The sequence below is a fragment of the Syzygium oleosum genome, unplaced genomic scaffold (assembly GCF_021117445.2).
Source record: "Syzygium oleosum isolate NSW1041296 unplaced genomic scaffold, Sole_v2.1 Sole_v2.04, whole genome shotgun sequence".
Classification (NCBI taxonomy): domain Eukaryota; kingdom Viridiplantae; phylum Streptophyta; class Magnoliopsida; order Myrtales; family Myrtaceae; genus Syzygium; species Syzygium oleosum.
In genome coordinates, this window is record NW_026607488.1 from 714,340 (window position 1) to 738,394 (window position 24,055).

The 24,055-nt window shown below is 40.7% G+C and overlaps 1 protein-coding gene across 25 annotated transcripts; it reads left to right on the top strand.

Annotated features, from left to right (window-relative positions):
- Positions 1-3,100: 3,100 nt before the first annotated feature.
- LOC115684512 (uncharacterized) lies at positions 3,101-12,077 on the top strand. 25 transcript variants are annotated; one of them, XM_056310446.1, is made up of 15 exons: positions 3,101-3,354; positions 3,495-3,532; positions 3,626-3,712; positions 4,511-4,644; positions 5,279-5,423; positions 6,371-6,415; positions 6,494-6,930; positions 7,889-7,963; positions 8,457-8,531; positions 8,902-9,360; positions 9,443-9,592; positions 9,682-9,819; positions 10,711-11,168; positions 11,245-11,292; positions 11,357-12,077. In XM_056310446.1, the coding sequence occupies exons 7-15, from the start codon at positions 6,891-6,893 to the stop codon at positions 11,984-11,986; spliced, it is 2,073 nt and encodes a 690-aa protein (XP_056166421.1). In that variant the 5' UTR covers positions 3,101-3,354; positions 3,495-3,532; positions 3,626-3,712; positions 4,511-4,644; positions 5,279-5,423; positions 6,371-6,415; positions 6,494-6,890; the 3' UTR covers positions 11,987-12,077. The 25 variants fall into 25 exon arrangements, with proteins under 25 accessions (XP_056166421.1, XP_056166410.1, XP_056166414.1 ...); XM_056310435.1 differs by having other exon boundaries at positions 3,495-3,712; positions 6,371-6,410; XM_056310439.1 differs by having other exon boundaries at positions 3,495-3,707.
- The last annotated feature ends 11,978 nt before the right edge of the window (positions 12,078-24,055 follow it).

Here is a 24,055-nt window from a genome sequence, read left to right on the forward strand (position 1 = left end):
ACTTTTTGAGAAATGCTAGATTCGAAAACTTTTTACTAATTAATATTGGTTTATTGACTAGTAAGTTGACGATATCATATTGGATTCTTACACGGATAAATCCCTTTGAATATCATCTCGGGTATTGTACATATAGCTTCTGATGTCTCAGCAATAGAACCAAAAGGGGCCAAACTGCACATTTTCACCTCACCCTAGTTTGGCATTATATTATGGATTTATTACACGTGGATGTAGACAAGCCACATCAAAGCACCATGCTCTAATAACCTAATTCTTTTGTAATATGTGGTGGACCATTGCTCCATATATTTGTCTGCAATATCCAACACATGCTCAGCTAAAAAACATTGATTTGCTTCGTCACTTTTTCGATATCATTTCCCAAGAACAAAAAGAAAAAAATTATGGGAAAATGATGGTGTTTCGATTGTTATAGCAAAGGGTAAGTCTTGATCGATTGAAGAACTTCAGTGAGAAAATGGATCGAGTTAGCGAAAGGGGAGAACTTTTGGGGACCATCGAGAAGGGTCAATTCATGGAGTTCTTGCCAAATACAACGAGAATCCAATGCAAAGTAGGTCTTATTTCGCTATCTTGGTTTCAATGTATGCACACACAATGTGACACATGGAAACTTTGTGTTGCTTTTTAGATTGCCTTTGTTGTTAAGGCTGAAAAGGAACTGAACGTCCTTTATATGTATGACCCCAAGAAGTACAAAATGCTTGGTTGTCTCTCCTCCCCCACCAAAACCCCACCACACACTCCAAGCATCTCCGTTCACCCAAACATCATATTACGTTCTTGTTGGCTCTAGTAAGTTATGGCCTAAAGCTAGTGTTGTTGTGCATGCAATCTTATGTCCAGTTGAGTCATGTGCATTGACACATGTTTGTGATTGTCGCTGGAAATTACTGACGTGGTGTCCAGTCATCGCCGGCCGTCCTACGCGGCATGCCGATGTGAACAACTTGTGGATTGACGCGTGGAGCAATTGGCCGAAAGGACTATATTGAAATTTCATGTGAAGATTTAGGACTGTATTGGTAAAAGTGAAAAGTTTAGGACTAAATTAGCATCCGTACAATAGGTTTAGGACTAAATTGCTAATTTTTCCTCCCAAAATTTGTTTCGAATCAATGTATTAATCCCTCATGATCAAGTTACAATGAAATAATTCGTTGTGAATCCGTGTCGACGTATGTTGGCCTTCATCGGTCGGACATCAGCATGACACACAAAAGAGAGAGCTGCCATGCGATACTTTTCATGTAATTTACATTTGATCAAGTTTTCTAGGAAGTACATCACAATCCTTAACTGAAAATTTCAATTCACAGGCCTAATGGTTTGCCCTCTCCACAAAATCTATCTGATTTACCCCAGCCCAAGAGAGAAGAGATGCTTGGAATTAAGCTTAAAGGCCCATCTCAATAACCTGGACCATTCAATTATAAGTTAACCCGACCATGGGCTTATAATAATTGGAAAATTCAAGCTATTATCTAATCTTGATAGCCCCACTCATATGATCCACCTATCGTAATGATAAATAGCTCGTCTCGCTGTGACATTTTCTGGGGCAAAGAATCTGTCACTGTCTCGACTGTTCTACCGGAGGCTCTGGGGAAGTCAAAATAGGAGAGCACTCATCTTGGGGTAGGTTTACTACTTAGATGCTTTCAAAGAGTAGAACTTTGTGTCTGTGTCTAGGTGCTAAGACTAAACTTATCTATCAACCATTAAAGTCATGCTTATGAACACAAGCTACATCCGATTGAGATTGACCTTCCAGTCTATCAAACCCAGCCCCAATTACATCTTCCGTCATAAGTGGTAGAACAATGATGGTCACCATATAAACGTAAGGTGAAACATAAAAACTCACTAAAAAACACATTGTTCAAGATATGAAATAAGGTCTCACAAAGCTAATTCATGATACAATTTCTATCTCGAAAAGAACTCATGATTTCGTTAAGTTTAACCTTAAAATTTTTTAGCTATGATTAAAAAAAAGATATGAAAGTTAGAAGGTCCCACAAAGCTAATTCGAGATACAATATCTAGCTCGAAAACAACTCATGATATCGATCATTAAGTTTAACCTTGAAATTTTTTAGCTATGATTACACATCGATTGATAATCCTGCATGACACTATCTTAAACTTCTATGTATGCTTTTAGTCAATCGATTATTGCTCATGTCATGTACTTCACTTAATCTTTGTTCATTGGAAACTCGAGATCCATGAGCACACCTTACATTCTATCGATTGCTTTTATGGGTCAACTGCATTGTCAATTGTCATGACCTATCAATAAGCTTACTAGGCATTCTATCGATTGAGTTTTGTGAATTAAATACATTGTCATAGCCTGATTTTGACCATTCAATTCCTTAATTTTGGTCCTAGTATCAATATTAACAATTCAGTTGGAATTAGATTTATATGATCTAGAGATTATGCCATGTTTTTTCATGCCGGGACACCTCGCAAAGTGTCATAATTCTTGATGGGTTGCCACCTGACTATCCTCTCGAGGACGTAAGCAATGGCGTCGTACAAGCTTTTGAGAAGACGTAAATGTAAGAATTTCTTAATATGGGCTTCATTAATTGAAATTAACTGAATTAGTTTGGTCTAATAAATGTGAGATATGTGGGTTCTTAATAAGTCTAATATGGGGCTGGCTAGTGTGGGCCGAGTACGGCCCGGCCTGTAATGAGAGGACCCGTGGTCGAAAACTTTATAAATGGCGCTCAAGTCCCTCCCCTAACTTGATGAGGCACAATCTAATTCACATACGGATCTAGAGAGAACTTTCTTCTCGTGAGTGGCAATCTCATTGGGCCAGTGTTCTAACGAAGGGTATAGGGAAGAAGAACTTGAGTTCGTGTTCGGAAATCATCGCAAATTCCGCGTCAAGTTCGATGGATTCCAAATCAGGTACGCGAATCGATAATTTCTCCATTTACGTGTTTCGGTTTCTGATTATGGTGATCCTGGGCGTGCCATTTTCGTGGTCAACAGTAAAATGTCACGTTCTTTGGTCGGTAAACCTTTCTTTCATTCCTTTCTTTCATTACCAAAATGTCAAAGGTCCCAAACAGTCACTTCGAGCGAGACTCTACTGTACGTACTGAACTGGAGAGCTTCGTGGATGGCTAAAGGTTTCCCACCTGAGCCGCAGAAGACGCATTCACCAGTTTGGCAAACCCAGTAACAATATATCCTTTATGATCTCTGCAGATGCCGGCGACCGCTTCTTCGGTCGAGCCTTCGATGAAGGAGCCGACGTTGAACTTTAGGGATCCTTCGGCCGGTTGGATCCACCGCTGTGAAACGGTAAGCACATGTTCCCGGGTTGCTTTACTACTCCGGGTGTTCCATCTATTGAAATTAGCAATCAAAACCTCTGCTGATTACACTGTTTCTGGGGCGTCTGGTAAAATACACTAAAAGCCGAGTCGTTGCGGGATTTCCAGACTACACCAGAGAGTCGTCGCCACCAATGCCATCCGTGGTACATCTGCTCCTTCAACTGTGAATTTCGTCAACCAGTCATCAAGACGTGAGATTTCCTGATTATTGAATTGGATTTTTAAGCGAGGTTCAGCCCATACGAACTGTGTCCATGGACAAAGGAGAAAAATATGCTCAACTGTTTCAACTCCCTGCCGGCATAGAGAACAGACCGGGTCAGGTAATAAATTTTCCTTTGACGGGATGGCATTAGTACAGATAGACCATGGAAAGATGTTAATTTTCGGGAGTATCTGCACGTTCCATATTGCTTGCCAGAGTGCTCTAGGAGTTTGATAGGAGGATGAGGCTTGTTCACTTTTCTGGTTTCGTTCAATCTCTTCTCTGATTAGGTTGTACCCATTCTTGACTGTGTAACAACCCGATTTAGTCCCTGTCCAAACTAATTTGTCTCTTGCATCGAGGGGATTGACCTAGATAGTAAGGATTTCCTGCACTAACTGCTCGTCAAAAAGATCGTGAAGCTTCTGAAGGTCCCATTGTTCTGTTTCACCAAAAATTAAATCTGAAACAAGAACAGGATCATTTCTGTTTGTCAGTCCGCCTGTCCGGTCTCTATTAAGCCACCTCCTCCCTGATTTTCACTTTTTTTTTCCATCGCCAATCGACCACATAACAGAATGGGCTATGGCTTCTCTTGGCTTCTCTTCCTAGTAGCAAACTCTGCCATCCCCAAGAAGGTCTAGAACCTTTCTTAGCCTCCCAAAAGTCTCCCTGGTTGAAATGAATTCCCTTAAAGAGCTTACTCCAAAGAGAAGATGGATTTTGCAGCAATCTCCATACTTGTTTTCCTAGCATCGCTTTGTTTATTGAAATCAAATCTCTAAACCATAGACCACCCTTGTCTTTCCACAGCTTTAGGATGTCCCATTTCTTCCAATGAAGTCTTGTCTTAGGTTCGCTGTTCTTCCATAAAAAACTGGCAATCTTTTCTCAATGGCTTTGCACACTGAAACAGGAATTGTAAAGATCGACATAGCATACTGTGGAAGGGCTTGGACAACAATTTTTACCAGAATCTCCTTTCCAGCTCTCGAAATCAAATGCTCCTTCCAACCCTCTAGTTTAGCATTCACTCTTCCTAGAATCCAGGTGAACATATTTCTCTTTGCAGCACCCTAGTCCGATGGGATGCCTAAGTATTTGCCAGTATGGCTAATCTCAAGTATCCTTAGTTTACTGGACATGTTATCTCTTAACAATTGGGGGCATCCCTTGCTGAAAAATATGCCCAGACTTGTTTAAATAAATAGCTTGGCCCAAAACGTAACAATATTGATGAAGTATGACTGAGAAATTCTGACATTCCATAAACGGGTCAATCCAAGAAAAAAGATGGAATCATCTGCAAATAATAGGTGAGATAGGGTTGGGCAAAATCTGTTCAACTTAATACCTCTTATGCTCCCATTGTCCACTGCTTTGTCCATCAAGAAGTAAAGGCAGTTAGCCACTAAAATAAACAGAAAGGGGAAAGAGGATCTCCCTGTCTAATGCCCTTAGATAGGTTGAAAAAAGGAAGAGACCCCGTATTAAATTTCACATAAAGGACGCAGTTGTTACGCATTGCATAATCCAACTAACCCATCTTTCACTGAAACTCATTTTAATTAAGCAAGATCCCACTCTACAAGATCATAGGCCTTCTGCATATCTAATTTCAAAATCACCTTAAGTTTCTTCTGTCGATTTCTGGTCCTCATCTGATGCATGACCTCTTGAATAGGGAAAATATTGCCCTGAATTTGTCAGCCATCGACAAAAGCACTCTGTTCCTTCGCTATCAGAACAGGCAGCCATTTCTTTAGTCTATTCGCCTTGTGGGATCAAAGAAAAATATGTTCAACCGTTTCACTCTACATCGCCCAGTGGTGAGCAACTTTGGCAGCGAATTTTATGACATCTTTAAAGAGTCGCCCAACATTGGGCCCAAAAAGAGTTGCACAAAGGACGTCCTTGCATCACACGTGTCAATTGCAGAAGAGTCCTCAGTAATTTCTTACATAATTGTACATTTTCAGACATGTCTGTGTCCCGCGGTGCACACATGAAATCCGTTCCATCTTTATTTAAATTAAATATGAACCGATTTCGTTGATTAACTTTCCATCCTAATTTGCATCCTCCCCATTTTCCTAACTTTTTTTAAAAGATAACTTAAATTCCATATTCAGTTAATTATTCTATTATTAGAAAAAAAATTCCGCTATTGTTTAAGCCATCTCCAAGGGGGATGAATATGAGATTCTTGAATTTCTTTTTTCCCAGGGTCAGCGCAGATGTCACCTTGAGCATGTTGTCAGCAACTCTTATTCAGAGGACGTTTCCTCTTTATTATCTATCTGGTGATTTAGATTTGGAATTAACTTTAATATCATGCAGGGGAGGCTTTAACACAATCAAATTATGAATAATGACATAAATAGTCTCTGAATTTTGGCCAAATATGTAATGTGATCCCTGAACTTTTAATTTGTTCAATATGGTTCCTGAACTTTAGTCTAATGTTCAATATGGTCCATAAACTGTTAATTTGTATATGTAGTCTTCGAACTATATGGGGACATTGAACATTTTCCATATAGTTCAATCACTAAATAGGGACGGCATTTAACAAATTAAAAGTTTAGGGATCATATTGCATATTTGGTTAAAGTTCAGGGACCACATTGAACAAATTAAAAGTTCAGAAACGACGTTCGTATCAAATTGAAAACTCAAATCTCCAACCACTGCCACAAGAACATATGAATAAGATATATAATATTTCAAAAAGTAAAAGCTTGAGTTCCTTTCTGATTGATTGAGGTTGATGTAGGAATTAGGTAAATGTCTACACCAGCAATCTGACTTTCTAAGTGAGGTCATGATCCTTGGTCGAAATCTGGGGTGGGTTGATTTTTATCACCTCCTTACTAAGATTGCTTTCATCATCTTACAGGTGCCATCTGCCATGGACAATTTATAGCCAAATCGAACGAGTCTTTTGCTTAGATGACATAGCGATCGATGTCATACACGGGCAATTCTATAATTTCATTTAGAACAAACGGATTGGACAGAAATCTATTGAAATGTGTTGTTTGCAAGGGAGGGACTGGTGGAAGAAAAGGAAAAAATAAAAGGAATTTCCATAAAATTTGGAAATGAAGACGCCATTCGGGAAAAGAGATGGGTACATCATCGGGAGCTGGAGCTTTGTCTGCATCCACAGGTCGAATGCATAAGAAGAGAGGATCCATGAGAGCAGAACATAACTTCGACTTCAACCAGCTAAAGATACTTCTCCGCTGTAGAGTTTTACCTGCTTCGCGAGACGACACGGCAAAGAATCCTCCATGGATACCCAAGACAGTTCAATTCTGAAACAATCGCCAGGTCTGTTCTGTTCTTTCCTTCGTTGTTTTGATTTGATCCCACAAAGGCGATGGAAAAATTGGAAAGATTTTTGGCTTTTTGGGTGTTACTTTCGAAGTAATATAAGCAATCTCATGGACAGAATGTGGAAATTGCAACATTTCTTTGTTTAGTACTTGACAAGGTATCTGGACGCTCTTTTAAAAAATCCTCAAAAGAAGATAATTTGCGCCGAACTTGAGGGCATGTTTGATACGGGGAATTTGTCCAATTTCCTGTTTTTCTTTCCAAATTTTTTGAGGAAAATACGTTTGGTAGAAATTTTGGTTGCCTCGTTTTCAACTTTTGAACCTTGAAACTAAAAATGACTCAAATCGACATTATTTTGCACGAGCATTGCTTTGAAACAACTACACCAGGCGTGCTCCTGTAACTTTCATTCCTGTTAAAAGCTGTTACTTTTCACTCTCAAAACATATTTTCAAGAAAATGGAAGATGAAATGAGGAACAATTTTAATTAGAACATTTTCGTTAACCGGATATACCCTAAATATTTCAAGGGATTTTTTGGTGATATTGTTTTTAGAAAATTGGTGTAATGATACATGAGCCGACTCAAGAGGCGGAAATGTCGATTCGACTGAGCTAGCACTCATTCAATTATAGTTTTGCTCTATACCCGAGTTTAGGATACCGAAAATCATGCGTCGGACGCAAGTATATTTCCTAAAACGGCGTTGTTTAGAATTTTCTAGTACAACCAACGGAAAATGACTTCTAAATAATTTGGAAAGTGCAACTAGATAATCAGAAGTCAAGATAAATAATCAATGAATCGCCGGAATACGCACTCAATTAAACGATTTTTCACCGATATGGCACTCAAGTGATAAAAAAAAAAGGTCATGGTACTCAAGTGAGCGCCGTATGAAAGTGATGATACGTGTGGTGTCCTTATCCTCTTTTTTTGGTATAAAGAGGTTCACTTAGACGTGGATTCAGAAGGCAGGACAATCGATAAAGCTTTCCAAGGCGGTCGTAGACCAACTGAAGGTGTTTCACTTCAAACTTTTAGTTCTCATTTTTCATAAAACTTGTGCGGGATGCATTTTGACTTATTTTGCTTCGAAACATTTTAAATTTCACAGCATGCAAATGCTGACATATGATTTCAAATATAATCTCGTCATAATTTTTAAAATCTGAATAATATTTTGAATTATAACTAACAAAGCCCAAAAAAAAATTTACTTTGAAAGAGTAAAAGATCGTGCTCATTAATTATGAATGATATTGCAGATAAGACCTATGGCAACGAGAAAACTAATTCATGATACAATACCTATACCGAAAAAAACTTAGGATATTCGTTCAGTGTAACATGTATATTTTTTTTTAGAAGTTTACTATCTAAGTTTAATACAAAAAAAAAATTCCATGCAACGAATGAGCTTGATACTAGTCTTGAATGGATGATCTATAGCATACAGTGTATAATTAATTTTTCTAGGGTTATTTATGTTGTTTTCTCTTTTTGGTAACAAAGAGATTCACGTAGACTCAACTTCAGAAGAGACGGCAAATGATAAAGCTTCCCAAGATGGTCACAAAACAACTAGAGGTTTGTCAATTTCAACTTTTAATTTTTCCTTTTTCCATAAAGCTTGTGTTTCTTGCATTTTGACTATTTTTAATTTGATATATTTAAAACTTCACGGCATACAATTGCTGACATAAAAATTCAAACATAATCTTTTCATAATTTTAAAATCATAAAAATATCTTCAATTTTAATTGAGAAATCGCCAAAAAAAACTTTGACTTTCAAAGAGCAGACGAAGGCGCTCATAGAAACAGGTATGTTGAGTAATGACCGCCCCCTGATTTGCACCGGCATTTGATTGGAACTTTCAGTAGGTGCAATGGTTACACTTGACCTTAAAAACAAGAAGTGCGAAAGACTGAGGACTTTTAATGTTCAATATTTGCAGTCAAGCCAACACCGGTGGTCAATGAAAAGTATCGATTATTGTTTGAAGTCGCAGTAAAAGGTGATTGGAAAGCTGCCGAGAGAATCCTCAGTCACAATCCCAAAGCAATGACGGCCAAAGTTATGACTGTAGAAGGTGATGACCTTACTATACTCGATATTGCGATTTTGGTCGGACAAGATCAATTGGTCGAGAACCTGGTCAAGCGCTTCCCTCTGGAATCTGAAGCTTTCACTATTAGTGCCCTCTCCCATGCTACCCGGAGAGGAAGAATAACGGGGATAAAGGAATTAGTAGACAAACTTGACAAAGTTGGTGAACAAGGCGGAACCCTTGCCCTGTTGATTGCTACTACAAATGCTCCTAGGCAAAAGGAGGTTATCCGGTACCTAGCCATGAATACAAAATCCACCCCAGAGGATGATACCATCAGCAACCTCATTAGGGCCGGCCATTTGGGTAGGATTTCACACTCGCTCATCTTACCTGATTTCCTTCACTGTTTACTTGAATGAACTTTTTTGTTCTTATGTCCCAAAAGACATACTTTTGGATTTAGCTAGTCGATACCCCGGCTTAGCGACGACCGCAAATACCAGAAACGGTAGCTTGTTGGAAGTCTTTACACAGGTGAAGTCTTACTACCATAGTGGAGCTAAACTCAATTTTTGGGAAAAATGTATTTACCAATGTAGGTACTTCTTGCACTTCTTTTGTTAGATATGTACAATTAGAGCAACTCTATCTACATAATGTTCATTTTATCTATTCCCTTTTTAGGTATCCCTCGCTTGGTTGATACATCATTTGACAACGCCAAAGACATGAAGATGGTTCAAGGTATTTGTGTTAATATGCACGATGGATGGACTAACACGACAAAAAGCATATCATATAGAGATCTTATTCACAAAATAGGTAAGGGATGGGGACTACATCTATGTATACAATTATTATCTAAACCATGATGTGTGTCACAAGTTAATATCTAATTTTACATTTGTAAAGTGAGTTTGAGAAGTCTTACTCAATGTCTAATGGCCAAATAGAATTATTGAGAATTGTAAATTTGGATATCAGGTCATGGAGGTTGATTGATCCAAGTTATTTTCTAACATATTTGGGCATTATTAAATTTAACTACATGTGCAATTTTCATTTCATGAGTGTGATATGTATCTTTTTGTTCATCATAAATTCCTAATTTGTTGATATGATTCTTCTCTCCTCTTAGTACCAGCAATTCATCGGTTCAAAGAAGTTCATTCGTTCGATATCACTTTGGAGTCTTGCCACAAAATCAAGTAAACAAACTAACATAGTATCTTCAGACCCAATATAGAAAAGAGACCTTTTTTTATCCATGGGTAGAGATCTCTATTTTAAATTGGAAATTGATATTCTTGGTATATCCCTTTGAGATCATAGTTATTAATATGAACCAGCTCTTAATTCATATATTACGATATGATTGGATTCCATTCAATTCAAAGTCTAGTTGATATGTATCCATTTGGAGAATATGTAAACATAATTGAAAACGGTTCTATTGATCCGTTGCTGAATCTATCCATTTTTCAAATCTCTTTTTTTTTTTCATGACATTGTGTGTGTTCATCGATAGATCCATCTGCTCTCTGATGTATGCATTTTGATTTTCAAACCATATGACGTTTGCTTCCTTGATTAATATGTTAAATCCATGATTCTCTTCTCAACTACTATATATATATATATATATATATATATATATATAAGATCATGGCGCAAATGAGAAAGCCTTTATTACCTTTTGATTCTTCATCGCAGGCAAAATTGCTTATCTGATGTTACGTGCAACACCTTTTATCAAAAGGATTGGAGAATTGAAGTTAAGGCACGAATGCTCGCTTGAGTTAGCAACTCTAGTTTTTAAAGAGAAGAAGGCTAGTATGGAAACTCCTGAAATACTCGAATTGACTTCAGCCATTGTCCTTGACGCTGCATCTAGCGGAATCTCTGAAATTGTTAAGTTATGTCTTGAGAATTATCCGGAATTGATGTGGGATAAAGAATTCACGAAAAAACTAATGGAAGAAGTTGTGAGGGCACGACATGTTGAGTTGTTTAGACTAATAAATGCGTACAACACAATTCCAAAATTGAGGTACAAATTTCAAAGGAACTGCGACCTGATGGCGGCAGTAGTAGAATGGTCACCAGGATATGTACCGGCAGATGTTTCTGGATCAGCTTTTCTTTTGCAAAGGGAAATTCAATGGTTTAAGGTTAGTTCACCGTATTTGCTTGCCACTCTTTAATGTGATTACATTCATATTAATAGATGTCCTTTGTTTTGTGAAGATACTGGAAGATAGGAGCTCTCCTTTAATCAAAAGTCTGAAATTTAAGGTCAGTTCACGTTTATTTGTTTTGCCACCCTTTTGTGCTCTTCTATTTACATTTGGGTTGATAGATGAAGGTGAAGAAAGAAAAGATCGGTCCTTCTTCTGAAAGGCTGGAATTGGAACTAACAAAAGAAAGGAGGGGCAAAACATATTGGGAAGTTTTTCTAGAACAGCGCAAAGATTTGCTCAAAGAGGCAACACAATGGATGAAGGATACATCATCATCTTGTAGCCTTGTAGCGACTCTCATCATAACGGTAGTTTTTGCTGCGGTTTTTACACTACCTGGAAGCAACGACAACAGGACAGGGATCCCGATCTTTCTAGAGAAGGGTTCATTTATGGTATTCGCGGTTGCGGACGCTCTAGCTCTATTCTCCTCTATCACCGCCACCTTGATGTTCTTGGCTATCCTAACTTCACGCTATGCCACAGAAGATTTCCTCCACTCACTACCAAGAAAAATGATACTGGGCCTCACTTTTCTCTTCCTCTCTTTGGCCTTTATGCTCGTGGCTTTCGGCTCTGCTCTCACGATCGTCCTAAGCGAACGATTGAAGTGGATTTACATCCCCATTGCTTTGTTGGCTACCATCCCTGTCATAATGTTCGCAATCCTACAACTTCCTTTGTATGTTGAAATGGTTGAATCCACTTATCGGCCTCGCCTCTACCGTCCTGTCAAGATTTGGAAATGATTTGTGCTATTATTATTGAACAAGGACATCTTTGACGTGATCTTTGTTTGCTCTTGTTACTATGAGTAAAATGTGAATATCGTGGTGTTTACTCATTGTCGCGACCTAACCCCCGCCAAAGATCGGGTTTAAGCCAAGAGGTATTTGTCGATGGATATGAACATTAATTGATTCGTTTGGAAGACAAACCAAATGGTTCATTAATCCCATGACCGAGGATCTCCCAAGCCTCATACCTCGCGCGACGAGAATTGTCTAATTTACGCAATCAATTGGAGTCGCCACTAGCCATGATCAAGGGTCGGCTAGAAACCTTGATCGAGACGCGGGAGTGTCGTCTCGATACGCGCGAAAATCAGAGATTCCAAAATTCGGGGACTTGATTACACTAGCGATCTAACTAGTGCCCTTTCGGTACCTAAACTTGAATGTTCACAAACTAACGTACCGGACAGTCTATCGAAAAAACTAAGATTCCGCCTAACCGTTCTAAAAATAGAAAACAACAATCAATATATTAAAAGCGCAACCAGATAATCATAAAGAAAACAAAATAACCAGCGACCTAGCATCGTCTCTAGAAAGAAAAAGGCAATCAAAAGCCCTAAAGTAAAAGCCCTAATGGTTTATTCGATTTTTTTGAGAATTTTTTTAGAGGATTTTTCTCAATTTTCATTTTTTTTGAGTTTTTAACCTAAAATCTAGTGAAATTAAGCCCAAAACTGATTTCTGAACGTTTCCTAATTTTCTGATTTTTTTGGAATTTTTTGGAATTTTTCCGAATTTTTGAATTTTTTTTTGAATTTTCTGAATTTTTTAAATAATTTTTTAACATTTTTAAATATTTAATTAATTAATTTGGGATTTTTAAACATTCTCGAATTTTTTTGGAATTTTAAATATTTTTATATTTTTCTGAATTTTTGAATTTTCGAATATTTATAAATAATAAAAATAAAAAAAACCGGACCGGGTCTCCCGACCTGATCCGACCCTGCTGTCCGACCCGGGTTACCGACCCGCCCGAGTTTTTGAAAATTTGATTTTATATTCTATATATTTTTTTTCTCTTTTCTTTTTCTCTCTTTTCCTTTTCTTTTCTCTTTTTTTTTGTCCTTTTTCTTCTTCATCCCCTCCTTCGTGCTTTTCCCAGAACTCCCCTTCTCCTTCATATGCTCTTCACCGAAGGCTTGCCTCTTCATGCTTTCACCAAAACAACATCCTTTCAAGCCCCGGAGCCTAGATCATCGCCGAGCTACTCCCCGTCGCCGCTCCGACCGACACCAACCCCAGCGCCGGCCAACTAGTGGCCGGTGTTTTTTTTTTTGTGCCCCACCGGACTAATTCCGGTGAAGAACTTTCAGCCTACACAGAGAAGAAAAAGAACAAAACTTCAACATGGGACCTGATGAGCTCTATCCAAGCAGACCCCAAGGCACCCCAATGGGACGAGCGATGGCCTAATTCAGAATGGTGTAGGACCTTGAACTCAGCTGGTACAAGAGACATCTCCGACGGGAAAGACATACATACGGTAGGCTCGGTGGTGAACGTAGTGACATACAACCAAAAGAGAAAACATCAAGTCAGTGTCGGAGCGTCGATTCGACATAAAAAAAGCATAGAATGAAGATGATAAGAACGGGTTTTGGTAACAACAGTCTCGATGCTTGTTTAAGCATTTTATCAAACACGTTGTAGGCGAGTTTGGACGAGGGCTTAAGGTCGAGATCCAAGGTGATTTCTGCCTCAAACATGCCACATAAAGCTCTAAACGGCCACACCTCTCCTCATACTCATCTCGGTTTGCACCAGAACGCCGAAAAGATATACAACCAGGTTCGACATCATAAAGCTTAAGCAACTTGGTTCGGACATTTGATCAAACAGGTATGGTGCAGCCGAAAAGTGGATTCGCAGATCTGATTTGGACAAAATTTATGGTCGATTTTCGACATACAACGTCTATACCATCGTCACTGGGCGTCAAAAAAAATGTTTGCCTCGGTCGACGGGGCCGGGCGACCACCGAATAGGCTCGGTGTGCCCGGCACCCGAGAGGCGGGAGAAGGGGAAGCAAAAACAGGGGACCTGAGCTAGTACCCACCTGGTTCGCGGCCGACCGGAGAGAGGCACGACGGCTGGGGGGGGCTCGGCGACGGTTCAGGCGGTCCTCTGGTGAGCGGACGAAGCTCGGACCTCTCCGATTCGCCTCAACTTTCTCTCGGTCTCCCCTTTCTCTCCTCTCAAACTCTCTCGGACGCTCCTCGTTCTCTCCCCCCTTTGCTCCCTTTTATCCCGGATCGCGACCCCCCTTTTGGGACCACTGGCCGCCTGATCTCTGGCCCCCTCGACGCGCGACGACGCCCCCTGCTGCTCCGCGCCGACCTCCTCCCTGCTGCGCGTCCCCCCTTTCTGCTTCTTTTCCCCCTTTTTCTTTTTGTCTTCTCTGTCGCTTTCGTGAACAAGTGTGAGGAAGAGGGAAAGAAAAGTAGGTAGGGGGCTGGGCTGAAAAGGAAGATGGGTTAAGGATAAATGCTGGGCCCAGAAAAGAAAGGAAGAGGAGGACTTGGGCCTAATTGGAAAAAGAAAACAAAAGAAAGAAAAAGAAAAAGGGCCTAATCTGGTCGGGCTGGGTCGGACCGGGCTGGGTCGAACTGGCCCGGCTCCACTTTTTTTTTTAAATAATTTTTTAAATAATTTTTAATTTTTTAAAATTTTATCTCTCTTTTGCACTAATTTGGTCCATTTACAAATTAAGTACCGCTTTGGCAAAATGGGCAAAAATAGGTGTCAACACTCATGTTTTAAGACTGTTGAGGTACGATATTATCCATACTTACACTATAGTTTAATGTATGCTGTCAAGTGCACGTATTATCTCTATGGGTTATTTGGTATTTTCACCTAAACAGGGAGCAATTACTTCATTGCTTATTGTTGTATAAACTATCAAGGTGAACCCAATTCTTCAAAGAATTGGTAACATAGCCATCAATATTCAATAGGGTTCATCCATTCAAATAAAGCAATGATCCACACAAACTCTAACTACACAGGATGGCCACCCAAGTAGTGGCCCAACACAAGGAAATTCTCATGTAGCAAGCTGAGCAAACAACTATTTCAGTTCGGTGGAAGCTCAGCCTTCAAAATCAGTCTTCACCCACTGCCCACACTTGCACCTCATCCACTCACCCAACTCTTTGGCTTCGACCTCCGCCACCTTAGCCGCGTTGGCCATTGATTCCTCCTGCACTTTCGTGATCCTCATGCTCCGCTTCTTCTCCATCGCATTACCCCTTCCTAACTGCTCACCCTGCAACCGTTGTGCACAGTGCACGTCAGCACCAACAGCACCAACTCCATCAGAAACATAGCCGTCAAAATCCCTCCCTCCAGCCTCACCAGGTGTTGCACCAGGACGCCAAGCACCTAGCGAGACAGTGAAGCGAGGAGGGTCAATGTACCTGGATGCAATCGACATGTGGAGACGTTTTCAAGGTTGTGACAAGATGACAAGGTTAGATATAATCTCAGAGCAAACGACTTAAATCTTAAAGGTCACGTCACAACGGCCAAACATCAGAGAACAAATTGCCTATGAGCTAACAGATACTTCTGCACGTGTCTCTTGAGACCATAAGTCCAGTGAAAGTAAGCAAGAACAAAGTTAGTTTTGAATTCACCTTGCGATGTTAAGATTGATGTTCTGGGGAATAGGATAGAGGTTCTTCCTAAGAAACCTCAGAATTACTGATCTTATGCGGCTTTAAACCAACATTACGACTGACACATTTAGAATTAATCAAAGAACATGAGATTGGAAACCAAAGGAACCATTTGAACAAGAGAGGAGTTTCCTAACCCGAAGGTTCTCATGACACATGTAGAGATGCGTCTATTATGCTCATCCATAGAGGTGCAAGCCAAACTGAAATCCGACACTTAGGGCGTAAAATCATGTTCCGATAATGTGTTGCTGGCCTTGAAGTCCCCATGCATAACACGGTCTCAAGTCTTCATGCAAATAGCCAATAGGCTAAACCACAAGCAACACCAAGTGCTATCTTAGTATCTTCATCCTAGCTCCCCAATCTAGTCGGGGAGCTTGCTTGAGATAGACACTGGGTTTACACCTCATGAGGCACAATGAACAGCAAGACAAGACTATGTTAAACCTAAAGAAGTTGCGTATTAATCGACACCAACATACCATGCACATGAGATTCCACGCTGCCATTCGGAATAAGTTCGTAGACAAGGAAGCAGACACGTTCCTCCGGACATACTCCATTATGCTCGACAAGATTCCCGTGAATAGGCGGCTAAGGGCGCGCATGGAATCCATTCTGGAGTAAAAATTGTGCTCCAGAATGTATTCCGGAACAGAAATGTGTTTGTTAAAAAATTTCCGGAATGCATTCTGGAGCAATTTTTGCATTCTGGAATAAAAATGCGTTTGTTAAAAATACTTGATTCCAGAATGCATTCTTAATTCCAGAATGCATTTTTGATTCCAGAATGAGTTTTGGGCAAAAAAAAGAGAAGCTACTTTTTATAGCTTCTCTTTTCCAAAATGCATTCTCCATATTTTCTCTCTTTTTCTCACTAATTTTTTTTTTCAGAAAATGCATAAAAATTGAAAAATTCCAAAAAAATTCATAAAAATTTCCAGAAAATAAAAAAAAGTCAGATTTCGAATTCCAGAAAAATTCATAAAAATTTCCAGAAAATAAAAAAAAGTCAGATTTCGGGAAAATAGGAAATTTGGTGAATTTTTTTCAAAAAATATAAAAAAATCAAAAATTTCAAAACTTCACAGAATGGCTTACAATACTTTTGAGCACCCACTTTAAGTGAAATTTAATTTTTTTGAGGTGCCCAAAAAAAATCAAAAAATCAAAAATTTCAAAACTTCACAAAATTGCTTAGAATACCTTTGGGCACCCACTTTGAGGTGCCCAAAAAAAATCAAAAAATCAAAAATTTCAAAACTTCATAAAATGGCTTAGAATACTTTTGGGCACCCACTTTGAGTGAAATTTAATTTTTTTGAGGTACCCAAAAAAATCAAAAAATCAAAAATTTTAAAACTTCACAAAATGGCTTAGAATACCTTTGAGCACCCACTTTGAGTGAAATTTAATTTTTTTGAGGTGCCCAAAAAAATAAAAAAAATCAAAAATTTCAAAACTTCATAAAATGGCTTAGAATACCTTTGGGCATCCACTTTGAGTGAAATTTAATTTTTTGAGGTGCCCAAAAAAAAAAAAATCAAAATTTCAAAAAAATAAAAATAGACCTTTGGATCCACTTTGAGGAAATTTATTTTTTGAGGTGCCCAAAAAATAAAAAAAAAAAAGAGTGAAATCAATTTGAGCGAAATTAGTCATGTTTTATCAAACAGATTTCTCCTCCAAAAATCAATTTCTGGCAAGAATTCCGGAAATCAATTTCTGGCAAGAATTTGATTTCTGGAGCAGAATGGTTACCATTCGCGCCCTAAGCATCTCGCTTCAGCTAAAAACTTCCTGGCCTGCCTTGTTGATCCTCCCTCTTCAGAACTTTCATAGCTACTTTGGTCCCATCTTTAAGAACGCCACTACATACACGCCCAAAGCCACCTTCGCCGAGTCCTGACTCATTGAAATGATCAGCAGCTCTTTTCAATGTCACTTGCGCTGAACGTTTTAGCAGACCTTGCATAAGTCCGGATGGTACATCCAAATGACAACGAGGCAAAGTCACTTCTGAGGATAGACCCCGTCGTAAATGCAAGACATCGGCCTCTATGGTGAGAATGGGAGAACTCCCTTGGACCCCCTTGGACCCGATCATACAATACCTAATCAAAATCATAGACTAGGGTTGTTAAAAAATATTACCCAAGTTAATGTTTTTGTCAATTCCGGTACTACAATCTGGGACATCTACTGGGACTCATTTTTCCGAAAAGGGCACTAAAATGAAGGTTCTGTTTGTTTCGCAAAAAATTAATAATTTGGAAAACATTTTTTTAAAAATGATTGCCTGTATTGCTAACAAAAATGAGTGAATGAAAAATATTATTATCATCCACAAAATTTAGATATAAATGTTGTCAATTATAAAAAAAATTTCTATTGACTAACTATTTCAAGCAATACAAATAATCATTTTAGGAAAATATTTTTCAAATCATTCATTTTTCGCAAAACAAACGGAGCCGAAATTCGTCTTGTTTTATTAATGGTCCTGTTATGTATGAATATCTTGCCAACTTCATCTGGAGTTTTTGTTTTATAGACCACCTTTGACCAATAATCTCCACATGCTCTGGTCCATGCAAAATATGTCGTGACAGCACATCGTCGAATTAACACTATTGGTGATCGACTATTACCTGATGACTTTGCAACAGATGGGAACAAGTGCCCTGGCCTCTGCTAGAGGAAGAAGGGAAGGAAAAAAAAAGAGAAGGAAAAAAAAAATTCGAAAAATTATTAAAATATTATTTAAAAATGTTCACATTAGCATCAACGTCCATGTCAGCGATTTTCAGTCAAAATTAGCCGGATTGACTGAATTGACACAAATACAAAAAGTTTATGACTCAGTTGGCCCAAAAAAAACATTTAGGACTGAATTGGCACAATTACAATAGGTTTAAGACTTTTTTGGTAATTCTACCGGGGACCCAATGGGGCCTCAAGCTGAGGGGAAATTTTGACAAGTAAAAAAATTAGGAGAAACTATTAGATAAGAGAAGTCGAGACTAAGCAAACAACATTAGTTGCTCTCCATAAAAAGTGAAATAGACCGTGTGTAGAAGGTGCACTAGTGTTGTAGAATGTGAACACTTATACGGAACCACAATCTTCTATTAAACAGTAATTGAAAGAGTTTAAGGAATACAAAAAATACAAATCGGATTTATAGTGGTTTGACTTTCCACTTAGCCTACTCCACTCTCCCAGCTCTAATAATCTCGACAAGGTTGGAGTCCACTATGGAATCCTTAAGACGTTACAAATTGTGAAAAATGTGCTACTTTTACTCGAAGCTTCTCGAGTTGCTTTTACAAACTCGAGCATCCCTCACAACATCATATTACTCTCTTTCTAAATTACAAATATTTGCACCCTTTACAGAGACATACAATTAGAAATCACTTTATTTAGGGATAAGAACAGAATGAACGTTATAACTTTCGTACGATGCTCGCTTAAATGCCATAATTTTTTTCTCTCATTTAAGTGTCACATTAGGATAAAATTGATTATTTAAGTGTCACTTTTGGTAAATCATCAAACGTGAATTTTTTACATTATTTTATTATTTATTTTTTGATTTCCTTTTTTTCTTTGTTTTTTTTTTCTGTGCGCCGACCACAAAGGCCTCACCCTCGGCCTCGGCGAGGCCGCAATGGCCTCACTAGCCATGGGCAAGGGCGTGAAGGCCCTCGCCAGATATGGGCGAGGTCAGCGGTGGATTTTACAGTGAGGAAAACTATCGATGGTACTTTAGTGATTGATTTTACAAATTTGTGGCATTTAAGTGATTGATTTATGAAATATATGGCACTTAAGTGATTGATTTATCAAATTTGTGGCACTTAAGTTGTGACATTCCGAATTTCGGCCCATTTTTGGGATTTATAAAACGCGTATTTCGTCAGTGCGCTTATAATAAAATCTCGCCCGGAACTGATCACTCTTAGGTTATTTTTAAATTAGAGATTTCGCTAGAATCGCACTCGATCGAATTTGGCCGTTATTTAAAGCTCGAACTTTGGTGTTGAATTTCTCGGAGTTTCGTGACGAATTTAATTGGACGGTGTCGATATTATTGTGGCCAACGTCAATATTGCCCGGGATAAGTGAAAAGTGAAATTTGGACTGAGTGCGGAATTAGACAAATGGACTTCTCTCATAGTGTGTTTTATTTGGTGTCTGTTGGTGTTTTCTTTATTTTGAATTGGGATTTTTAGGACCGTTGGATCAAGCTCGCGAGATTGAATTGTGGCCGTTGGATCACACTCGAGGACAAAATTTGACTTTTGTCTCTCTCTCTCTCTCTTTCGTCGGTCACTCCCCCCCCCTCATGCTCACGTTCCCTCCCCTCTGCATGCAGACCTACCCCTCCCCCTTCTCTCTCTTCCTTTTTCTTCTTTTCTTCTTCTTCCTTTCTCCTTCCTTTTCGCCGCTGCTCCTGCTTCTTTGTTCTTGTTGCCCGACGCCGCCTGCCGCTCGTCGGGACCAGCCTAGCCGCTGGCGGCCCGCCCTCCGTCGCCCTACCACCAGCGACGCCGCCGTGTCGCCTCCAGCCGTCGCATGACCTCCCCTCTCCCTGTTTCTCTCCTCCCCGGTCTCTCCCCTGTTTTGAGCTCTCCCTGGCTCCGCCTCGTCCAGCCGCCACGCGCCGCCGTTCCGGCCACCGCCGCGGCTCCGTCCGCCACCACCCAGCTCCTAGCAACCCTGCCCCGCTGCCTGCGACGCCGCCATGCCACCTCGACTGCTGCCGGTTCGCCTCCTCAGCCCCTAGCTCCCCCTCTCTCTTGCTACCACCGCCCCAGCCTTCCTCCCCCTCCCCTCCGCGTCGTCGCCGTCGCCGCCGCCGCTCGCCGTGCCGCCCAGCTCGCCCCGGGCCATGGCCGAGCTCGCCTAGCAGTTGCTCAGGCCGTGCCCGAGCATGCCCAGCCGTGCCCGAGCTCGCCTAGCCCGCTGCCCAGCCGTGCCCGAGCCGTCCCAGCCGCTGCCCGTCTCCGTTGTGCCCGTGCCCGCGTGCTTGCCTGCGCGCCTAGCCGCTCGCCCGGTGGTGGCCGAGAGCCCCGGGCCGTGGTTGAGGATGTGTTGAGCCATGGCCGAGCCCCTTGCCCGTCGCGCCCTCGCCCGTTACTGTTCACCTGGGCCATTTTGGGCCCGTGCGGATTTCTCCTGGGCCAAATTTAGGTAAGCGACTCCCTAAATCCTACCTAGTATTTTGGGTATTTTTAGACTTGTTTAGGGGCTAATTAGTACCGGTTTAGTGGTTAAACTTGGATTAGGACCAATTTGTGAATGTGATTATTTGGTAGATTAAATTGTGGTGATTATGTGGCATATTTAGTGGCTGATTTATGTGGGTGTGATGATCGGATTGTCGTGGTGTTTGTGGGTGAAATTGACGTTTGATTGGGCCGACTTGAGTGTCGAATTGGTGGGCTAGTGTGATGAGTTTGTGATTTGAATTGGATTTGTACGACGTGTGAGAATGGCGAATCATGATGTGGTGTATGTGCATGCGAAATATCCAGTGAGGGACAGAGCCTAGATTGATCGGAGGGCTAACCTGAGGCGTGTTGACGCGGGTTGTGAGAAAATGTGAAATGTCCAGTGAGGGATGGAGCCCGGATTGATCGGAGGGCTGACTTGAGGCGTGTTGACGCGAGTCGTGAGAAAATGTGAAATGTCCAGTGAGGGACGGAGCCCGGATTGATTGGAGGGCTGACCTGAGGCATGTTGACGCGGGTCGTGAGAAAGTGTGAAATGTCCAGTGAGGGACGGAGCCCGGATTGATCGGAGGGTTGACCTGAGGCGTGTTTACGCGAGTCGTGAGAAAGTGTGAAATGTCCAGTGAGGGACGGAGCCCGAATTGATCGAAGGGCTGACCTGAGACGTGTTGACGCGGGTCGTGGAAAGTTGCTCGGCCACGAATACGAAATGTGTGTGATTGAATTGAGTGAATGTACGTGTGTATGGCGCTCGACTAATGACAATGTGTTCTTGAGTTATTATGATATTCATGTGATTTGACTAATATGTAGAGCTGGCGTGTGAATCGGGGTGAGGTAAGTGTGAATTGGCAAGTTTGTTATATCGGTGGTTAAATTGCATGTTAGACTCGTCTGGATACGCATTGACCTAGGAGGGGTATAGGTTGTCTGCTTATTGAGATTTATTCTCATTGCTGTAATGCAAACCATTTCAGACCCCTGACCCCAACCATGAGTGATCCGCCTGAGCGTTTTGGGATCCCGAGACATACTGAGCACTCGGCGGTGGAGTGCCCCGTAGGGAACGGGGAGGCCTATGTTAAGCATACCACGGTGGTGTGGGTAGATGTGGGCAAGCTGGAGTTATAGCCCAATACATACCGGGCATACTGTTATCGGGACTTATACGGAGTCTAAGGACCGCTCCGGCATTTTGATGTTCCGTTTAATGGGGTAGGCGAGTGGGACCCCTCAGCTGTTCTTGCTCATGATGGTGAGGTCCTGCACCCCGAAGATCCCCCGGTAAACCCTAGTCCTGAATCGGAGCCCGAACCTGAACTTGTAGCCCCTGCAGACCTCGAGCTTGAAGAGGAATTCGAGGAGTCTGAGCCCGAGCTTGAGGAAGAGCCCATGGAGCCTGAGATCGAGGAAGAATTAGAAGAACCAGAGCCCGAGTCCGAACCTGAGGAGGAGCCTATGGTGTTCGAGCACGAGGAGGAGTCAATCGAGATCGACTCGGACACGGAGTCGGAGCCTTCAGGGTCCGATTCAGATTGGGCAACGTAGGGGTGTTTAGGTGCTGGGCTTGGAAGCCCTTTTTGGTAGAGCCCTTTTTGTGCAGTTAGTTAGTCTATCCGGCCACCTGTCCCTTTTTGATGACGAAGGTGGATACTAACCCTAGAAGCCTAATGTATGAATTTTATGGTCTCAAGCTAATGATATGGGTTTATTGATTTTGTGTAAGTGCTACCCTGTCGTCATTATTTATTGTCTGGGATATTTAAATTTCCGCTTCCGCTTACGTTCGCTTTCGCGTATTTCGTCTGGGTCGACGACGCGTCCTGGGACGTCGCTTTTGAAATGACCTTCGGAGGGGTGTCGCGAGCCCGTCGGGGTTCGAGGTGTGACATAAGTGAGCGAAAAAAATTACAAAAATTGTTTACGATAGCACCGGCGGTGCCACGTAAGACGACCGGCGTCCATATCAGATTTTTAGGTGAGGCAAATCGCCGATGGCACTCAAGTAATCGATTTTTCAAATTTGTGATACTTAAGTGAGTTAAAAAAAAGTTATGGAATTCCCATTGTTCTTATCCCCTCTATTTAAAAATTCATATTCCATGATGGCGCATATTTTAGTAATAAATATTTAAAATAATTGTTCATATAACATATAGATTCTATCTTGAAATACTTGGAGGCTAAAATTATAAGTTAATGGAAAAAGTTCCTACATCTATATTATAAAAATGAAAACTAAAAAAACTATTTTTTCAAAAAATTATATTCCATATTACGCATACTTTGAAAGTAAATGTTTGAGGAAAAATAATTTTGCATAATAATTATTGTTTATATACTTTGAGGAAGAACATTAAGTATTGCATTGGCCCCGCTACAATCAACTATAACCAAGAATCAAATTCGTAAATCCCGCGATCTCGTCCACCAGCATGAAAGTCAAGGAGAGGAAGAGGAAAGAAAGGCCCATTATGATATTCTTAGGCAACGAGTCAGGAAAATCCCGCAACTCATAGCGCAAAGTTAAGGTGGTTAGGGATAGCGAGATGGCTGTCATGGGGGAGAAGAAACCTTACGCATCCAAAATTGCGAAAACCAAGGGAGAATCCTGTCCTAACAACAAGGGGACTCCAGTATTGCCGTCATTGCCTCCGGGCACAATAAAAGTTGCAGAGAACAATATTATGGCGATTAGAGTTGAGAGGACACAGCATATTCAAGTATGCTCCTCTCAACTCTAATCGCCATAATATTGTTCTCTGCAACTTTTATGCATGGGGTGGTCAACCTTTCCTCACCCTATGCATAAAAGTCCAAACATGTTGCAACAAAGTGGATAAATTATTGAAATTTCTCAAAACATCTCAAGGAGATTGAGACTTATCCAACACTTGATGCGAACTTTCTCAGAAGGAAGCCTCATGTTATTTTAAAGACTCAGTTTGCTGAGGTTGTTTTTTCGGAAGTTCGAATCGCTATTTGTCCTGAGTTAACATTCTGACATTGAAGGAAAACCATTTGATGGAATATAACATAGCTCTTGGTTGGGACGTTCTTTTTCTCATGCCTCAAGTCATGTGGTAGTGATGCAG